The following is an 8,507-nucleotide window of genomic DNA, read 5'->3' on the forward strand; positions in this document are numbered from 1 at the left end:
GCGCTTTTAAGCACTCTTAGCGCTTTTTCGAGAGAGTGTGTGTTGGCTTTTCCATATGCTGACATAAATTTAAATTGGATTATGGCATGTACAAGTCGTATGACATGCCTAAGGAAGCGATTAAAGTGTTGAAAGTCACACGCAGCTGAAATACAAGAAATTTAAGGACTTTGGAAACCTTTTTCTCACAGCCTTCTTGGAATTACAAGTTTTCAAGCCTTAGCTGTGAGATATTCCCCTCAGGAAAAGAATTTGATGTTATAAGCTTGGGGTAGAAAGGTTGAATAATTCATTTTCTAATCATCCAACTTTTTCCGACTGCTCAGATATGCATATGTACAATTCCTTGGCTTTAACGACGTTAACCTTTAGTCGTTCAACTTTCCCCAGATTCCTTTCATGCCAGTTGGTTATCACTTTTGGCCATTTACCCTCCGCATTATAAAGGTCATTCGAAGCGCTCATGAGCAGGCGATAAAGTTATTGATGGCCATGTGTATATAGCAGCTTATGGGAAAAACATGAATGAAAGCGAGTTCATAAAATTGAGATCTTTGCGATGATGAAAGGAAGGAAATCTCTTGGTCAAATGGAGCAGGGAGGCAAATATCTTACGAGCATTCGTTACCGAATAAGTCATCAATCATCGGTTCCCTAACACCGCAAATAACAATTGACCAAACTTTTGATCAACTACTATATTACAACCACCGGCTGTAATCTTGGTTTGTTGTGTCTTTTGTGGTTGCATTGACATTGAGGCAATGGGACTCCTGTTGTTATCAGTTAATTAATCGAAAGCAATCGCATAAACTGCGAAAGCAAAACATGGCACAGAAATCGCAAAGTAAACAAGAACAGCTAAGGGGTTGACAAAGATGGGGACACTTTTGAAACGAGCGGAAGCTTTATTTAAACAGTGGTGTAAACAAATAAATTATACTCTTGCATTACAGTTATAATAGGGGACATGAATATATAATAGTTCAGTTTATAAAAATAATAACCGAGTATTGAACGATAAAAAAATGTTATACGTATTGATGGAACCCAAGGAGGTCTATAAAAGGGCCTCCTGAAGTGGATTTTTTTGCACCACTGTTGTCATAGTTTGGTGGCTCTTTTCGGGTTGATTTGCCACCATTTCGGGATCGTTCTATTGTCGTCAGACGACTGACTGCTCATGACTGACATTGTCAATATTGTTGTTGCTGACGTAGAACGTTATCGTTGTATGGCCAAATTTGAGCCCGACATGCAATGGGAATTAATTCAGTGCATGTTGCCGGTATTATGGTAGGATTGGGTAGGAAAAGCGGCCGGCATTTGACTTGACTCCTTGTTTTGTTCTCCGTCCGCCAGAGTGTCTCTTGTTTTGTCAACGATTCCCATACCTTAAAGTGTTCGTCGCTGACTCATGTTCAAAGGGTTGCACTACTAATAGACCACTTGCCCCCTGTCTTTGCAGCTTGAACCTGTACGAATTGATAAAGAAGAACAACTACAATGGATTCAGCATGAGTCTCATTCGACGCTTCTGCAACTCGATCGTGAAGTGCCTGCGTTTGCTCTATAAGGAAAACATTATTCACTGTGATCTCAAGCCGGTAAGTGCATTGGATTCCATTCCTACTCCTTTACTTAGTACCTCTCCCTCTGTTATTGGAAATAGGAAAACATCTTGCTCAAACAGCGTGGTAGCAGCTCCATTAAAGTCATCGACTTTGGCAGCTCATGCTACGTGGATCGCAAAATCTATACGTACATCCAATCGAGGTTCTATCGCTCCCCGGAGGTGATTCTCGGCCTGCAATACGGCACCGCCATCGATATGTGGAGCTTGGGTGAGTGTAAGCTTTTAATTAAAAACATTCTGCCCAGTTGTGTTCCCAAGTGGACTGGAAAACATGTGCAGGCTGCAATGCAATTTTAAATGCTTGCCCTGCATTTGGCAGGCAAATTTATGGCCCACACACGTTGGCCCAATAAATATAGCAGGTAATGGTTGCGAGATTTAAATATTAAACATTGGTTGGCTTCCTTGCACGTGGACAAGTTTTGTAGGGAGTACGATGTATCGACAAAAAGGGGCAACCAGGAATTATCAAAACCCGCCTAGACAAGAATGTCTGAATATAAAGGTGTTTGGTTTGTTTTCATTTTTATACTGTGATTTTTCGTCTTAAAGCAACTTCGAACAAAATGCGTAATAGATTTCAATCTGTTTAAAGTTGACCAATTATTTCATTCGAAAAAGCAAATAAGATGTTCTTCATAGAATACTTTTCGTTCGGTTAAAGCTATCCACTTTGCCCGTTCAATTGACCTGGCCCAAAGCGAAAAGCTCAGCCAAGTGTAAGAACACGCACTAGGCCAATTAGTAGCAACAGGCAAAAGCGAAGGCGGAAAAGGACCTCCTCCAAGCGACCGAACAATGAGATATCGACGAAGCCACCGGAGGTGCGGGTCAAGGGGCGCACTCAACAAGTGGCGCCCCACTTGAAGTTTATGTATACAATAATTTTGCCCAGCCCAGTGCGGACTTTTAGCCACTCCCGGCCTCATCGTGCACATCCTTTTAGCGCCCATTTCCGACCACAACCACGTCCGGTCAGCAGCAAAAGCAGCGATGGCAAAATATCGTGAGCTCCGTCGACAACAATGGACTCATTAAATGTGCGCACGGACGTGGGGTCCTGCGGTGGCAGGTTGTTATTTCTGGACCCTAATAAAAGCCAGCTCGGTTTATTTTTACATTTTTATCCGCTGTCTTGGGCTCCTTCATATGTGGACCCCCGTATTTGAGCTACTCTGCCCTGAGCATACAGAGTAAGTGCAGGCAATGGAAATGGGTTACGTGTTGAATGATGTGAGCTCTTAACAAACTCAGCTCCCCACAGCATGGGGCATCTGCAATAGATACGAGTGGGCTTGATTGCTTTGAGCTTCATTAGGTGAATGGGGTCGCAGGGAGAAGGAAAGAGCCAGATGCTAAGATAGTACATAGTTTCACATAAGTTGAATTGATTGTGGCGCAATTTAAAGCAATCCTATGGCAAACTGACTGCATTCCGTTTCATTAGCCTTTCATTGGGAAATTCAAAGCGGATGTAAATCAAAACGAAGGTTGAGGCTGACAAGGGAATATCTGTGGAACTATTTATAAAGTTCGTAAAAATTCTTATTTATATTTCCTAAGAATTTATGGACTGGCTTTGATCAAAATGAAGAGAAGGTGACTTGTGGAATTTTTGTTTATAATAAAAGCTTAATCATCTGTCCTTTATGCCATTAATTCCAGTTCAATTTGGGGAAACACAATCTGATGCGAGTCGAGATGAATAGCCACATTTCGCAGAAAACTGCTCAGACCCAAAATGTCAGTCATTGGCCTTGATTCGGTCATCTTGCAGTGACATCTCGCCTTGTCTGACCATCGTGTCTCAAGCCCATTAGAAAGTGCAGTAGGAAATAAATAATATAGAACACAAGGATGGGGACACGTGTATGCCACAAAGTCAAGGTCAATGCGCCTGATTGCCTGCCCGAAATGACTGCAGCAATTGCTGACCCCCTATCAAGAATCAAAAATCAATACTAATTATATGTCAACCCTTGCTTGTTTCCGATTTTTCATAGGCTGCATTCTGGCCGAGCTGTACACGGGATTCCCTCTCTTCCCCGGCGAGAACGAGGTGGAGCAGCTGGCCTGCATGATGGAGGTTCTCGGTCTGCCGCCCAAGGTGCTCATATCGGTTGCCAGGCGACGTCGGCTCTTCTTCGATTCCCGTGATGCCCCGCGCTGCATAACCAACACCAAGGGACGCAAACGGTCGCCAGGCAGCAAGTCGCTGGCACAGATCTTACACTGCCAGGACCGCTATTTCATCGACTTCCTGCAGCGTTGCCTGGAGTGGGATCCTGCGGAGCGGATGACGCCGGACGAGGCGGCCCACCACGAGTTTCTGCAGCCCTCTGCCTCCAGTCGCCATCGCAGCTGCCGCATGTCGAGCAGTTCGTCCAGCTCCGGACTCAACAGTGTTTCCCAGAAGTCTTCCTGCTATAGCTTTTCGGAGATCTCGCCGGGCACTAACGGCCCCGTGGTGGCCTCGATCACCAGCACCACGGCTGTGCATAATGCTGCGATTGCCACCACAACCAAATCGAGACAGCAGCCGCCATCTCAGAGTCATGGCCACGCCCAATCTAATGGACACCTGCCCGACATCAAGTTGAGTGCCAGCGATAAGTACAACAGCATGCAGAAGGTGGCGGTGCGCTCGAAGATCACGTCCAGCGTCTCGGATCTGGAGTCCGTGCAGCAGTACTCCCTGCATCGCATCTACGGAGGAGTGGGTAGTGGCAGCACACACCATGTTTCGTCAGCGGCCACCAGGAAGCATTTGCCTGGTACAGGCAGTGGAATTGTGGGTGCCATGACTTCCAAATACGGCAGCTCAACGTTGGCGCACAACCATCACAATGTGACGCACCACAATGCATCGACGGCCACAATTGCCACGACCACGCACCACCATCACCACCATGGTGGGCAGCAGCAACAGCAGTCGTCGTCGGGAGCATCCACCATGGCCATGTCACACTCCCAGTCCACCGGCGATGTCTCCGACAGGGCCATCTTTGGGAGAGCTTGACTTCGGGCAAGGCCCACCAAGCTGGAGCTGAAGAAGTGCAAGTTGGTAAACATGATGGACTTCTGGAGCTAGAAGTGGCGTCCACAGCACTGCGCTGATGTTAAGGAGCGGGACGAGGAGTAGGTGTAGGCGATGGAATAGGGCTCCTCGCACGTAGTTGTAGTTATATTGATATGTATAAGCTATATAGGAATTATAGACGTGTGTGAATTGTATTTGAATGCGAGCGCATGCTGTTGTACATCCACTTGCTCCTGAAAATCCCTTTCTTACTCGAAATAGTTGCATCTAGCTAGAAGGGAATTCCTTTTTGCAGCACTTTGCAGTATTTTCAGTTGCCCTGAACCCATTTTATTTCGCTACTGCCATAGCTAAAGGTATTCGAAATCGTATTCACACCCACAAACCCTTCCCGAAAAGTATTTTCTTCCCTCCAACTACCAAGGTGTTGCAAGTCATACTTTTACACTGTATTCAACATGAACAAACCTTCAAAGATTAAAAAAAAAACAAAACAGAAGCCAGCTCAAAGGAACAAGATAACCTAGATATAGTCGACTAGATATGGCATATACTAAACATAGATGTAGAAAACATTTGTAACGATTCACCCAACGCATCCACTCACCCGAACTCAAAGATACATACTTATTTTTAGGGTTACGACTAAAATCTGTAACAATTTCATACAGCTTCCATGTCTTTTGCAACAGTATCAAGGCTGTTATTAGTTACATATGCGAAACCGAGATGTATCTATATCTTAACTGTAATTGTATGCGTAGTTTAAGATCTTGGAGGTTCGTTGGCCAATATTATACATCACACTTCGGAAATCAACTCGGTGGCCTACCAATGCAAAATAAGTTAGAATACCGCTGGACACATAAACTTGATCCCATTAAACCAATCCATACGGAATACATGTCATAATTTAATGAAAACTCATATATTTAAAAACTATAAATCTATTAAAACTAGACGGATTGAGAAAAAGAATATGGCCAATATCACAACCGAATAGTAAACAATCCAATATACAATATTTGTAGTGCGCCACATCTATGTAAACTGTATTAGTGGCAGCAAGAGCAAAGAGAAAACAAATAAAAATGTTTTATTCAAATTAATGTTTGTGTATTAAAGAAAAAACAAGACGGCAGACAGTTTAATAAGAACTTGTGCTGGGTAAGCTTGCTTACCAAATCCAGACTGTAATTTGAACGAAGTTTGTAACCTGTAATCCTGTAAGTTTAGATAACACTGTACACAAATGCAATTTTTGCTCATAACTTTTGAATATATATCACATAGGACTACAATACCTAAGCCTATATATACACAGCTGCGATCCTTTGGAGCTTGTTTCGTATTATTTGTAAAAGTTTTCTCTGCCACTCGTCGTAATTATCTCGGATACTTTCTTTATGTGTTTTATTATAAATTTTGACAAAAAACCAAACAAATCCAATTGCAAAACTTGTTTTACAAAGTGTGTTCGAATTTAACGTTTAGTATTAATTAAAAACAATGATGAACTTATAATTATAAAAATATACGTACGGATATATCAATTTTAAATTAATGACGCATATTAATTGTATAGATCAAGAAAAGCAACATGTAATCAATTACAATTACAAGAATTTCAAAAAAATAAAAGAAAAAGTATGTACTCAAATAATGTGTTCGTATTTTCAATTTGATCGGGCCTGAAAAGCGTTGCCTCATGAAATTAACTGTTGCCTACTTGCAGGCTGTGTGTAGAAATGCGTCAGATACAAAGTAAATGGTAAAATGAGTTTATTTTGGCAACTTAAGATCAATCTTCAGCTGTATACGAGGGAGTAGGTTTATGTTATTTTTTCTTTCAAAGCACCACGTTAAGAGCTATATGTCATTTAAAGTTCGATATATTAACTAATACGAATTGAAAGCGTACTATAAAAATACAATAATATGTAATAATTTAGTTATGGAGGTAAGTATAATTAAATTAAATACTTACTTGAAGAAATGTTATTTTAATGAGCAGCCAGGAACTAAAATTAATTTTATCTTGCATCTTTGCCTTTCAAATCTGTATCTATGCTACTGATCATCCCGAACGGAAGCGGTTACGGGATAAAAAGTTATTGACTTTGTATTCGTCTAATTTTGTTAGCCATGCTTCTTCGTGTTTCCCAATTTTTGTGTTTGGCATAATAACTCCACGTGACACCATTTCAGATTGCCGCAAGGGCTCCCCAATGATTAAGTTTTTGTTATTAATTCATCAAGTCTTTGGTCGTTCGCATATATTATGCAATTTCCGACAGCATCTAAAACGCAAAGAAAACGAAGCAGGCAATTTTTCGGTACTAATCATATTTGTATATTTTGTAGATTGAATGTGCCTGCGCCTAAATGGGGCCCTAACCAATAAATATCTGCCTAAATAGTTAAGTGGACAGTGTCAATAGTTGCTTAATAAATAGTCGGCGATTATCCTAAATGACTTGAACAAATGTTTGAGCACCGATTGAGTCCGACTGTACTGGCCTGTCCCAAAATTTTGACAGCTTCAAATGCCCAAGCGTTTTGTTTTCACTTTTGATGCCCAAGTGCCTGCGTGGGGGTTAACAAGTCGAACGATTTCGGGGAAAGTAGAATTCTAAGTACGCGCTGCGTATCAACCGCATTTCTATGACTTAATCCCAATGCCCGACCCGTTCTTGAATGAAAAGTAAAAGTTGCCAGCTCACGAACGTTCACACACCAACCACAATTCCCTGTGAGGCTCTGGGATCGAGTGATAAAAGCCCGGGCGACCGTAAGCGTCATTGAGTCAAAGGTTTATTGACGTACGATGGTGGCTTCTTCAGCGCCTGCTGATGATCATGATCGTCGGGTTGCCCACTTGTTGTTGCCAGGTGGAGGCCATTGCAGGTCGGGTTCGGTTTTTCGGTTTCGGGTCCATGGCATCTGGGTATCTCGAAGGCCGCTTCTGCCTTGACTGCCTTTTTCTTGGATTTTTTGCTCTTCCCCTCATATACATTTCTTTATTTCTTTCTTTTGATCGTACGTCGCAAGGTGAAAGTCTTTCCCCCCGAGCGTTTTGTTGTTGGGTATTTGTAAAGCATTTAGTCTTTTTTCGGTGTTTCAGTTTTTGTTGTCCGTCCGTCTGGCAATGGCTTTTGTTTTTTGTTAATTTCGGGGAGGCATATTAACTGTTCGTTGGTTACCCATTCATCAAGATCTTTAACTAGATGGTATAGGTGCGAATTATTACTGCTTGGAACCCTTCTGTAGGCCCCCATATGATATGATATTCATTATTTTCTGTCAAATAGATTTACTGCCCAAGAAACTTAAACGTTAAGTAGGCGACATAAAACCGAATTGCAAAAAGGTCAGCTTAGTGATGCAAAACAGGCAAGGCTTTAGTAGTTAAATACACCCTTGGCACTTTTTGAACATTAAAAAAGTGATCAACTGAGAAGAAAATAATGAAATTAAATGCTTTGAGTCACAACTAATTTGTCGCACCACTTTCAATAAATTGTAATTGATCGAAGACAAGATCGCAACTGCCTCTGGGATTGCCCTGCCTTTGACCCTGGTAGTCAACATTAATGGCAAGCCATTAGCAGACAAGCAAAATTGGCAATTATAGCTCGCAGTTTTCGCCATGTGTGGGAAGTTATTACAGAAACACGAGCACGCCGCGGGATATACAGAGAGAAAGACAGAAATAGCCAAAATAAGAAATAAGTAGATAGAAATTATAGACAGGTAATTAGAAATTGATTTGACAAGGGGTTAACTTCCTGCTAATATTTTCTACGGATTGTGCACACAATTCAATCAGCG

The 8,507-nt window shown here is 41.9% G+C and overlaps 1 protein-coding gene across 2 annotated transcripts in view; it reads left to right on the forward strand.

The window, feature by feature from the left end:
• LOC6543479 (dual specificity tyrosine-phosphorylation-regulated kinase 2) overlaps positions 1-6,055 on the forward strand; it is a 50,694-nt gene extending 44,639 nt beyond the window's left edge. For both annotated transcript variants that reach the window (XM_026978498.1, XM_001969487.3), the window contains 3 exons: positions 1,469-1,607; positions 1,673-1,844; positions 3,640-6,055. In XM_026978498.1, the coding sequence (XP_026834299.1) occupies positions 1,469-1,607; positions 1,673-1,844; positions 3,640-4,655 (1,327 nt within the window). In that variant the 3' untranslated portion in view covers positions 4,656-6,055. The remainder of the gene's footprint in view (positions 1-1,468; positions 1,608-1,672; positions 1,845-3,639) is intronic.
• Positions 6,056-8,507: the final 2,452 nt, after the last annotated feature.

Source organism: Drosophila erecta, unplaced genomic scaffold (assembly GCF_003286155.1).
Source record: "Drosophila erecta strain 14021-0224.00,06,07 unplaced genomic scaffold, DereRS2 tig00000055-arrow-pilon, whole genome shotgun sequence".
Classification (NCBI taxonomy): domain Eukaryota; kingdom Metazoa; phylum Arthropoda; class Insecta; order Diptera; family Drosophilidae; genus Drosophila; species Drosophila erecta.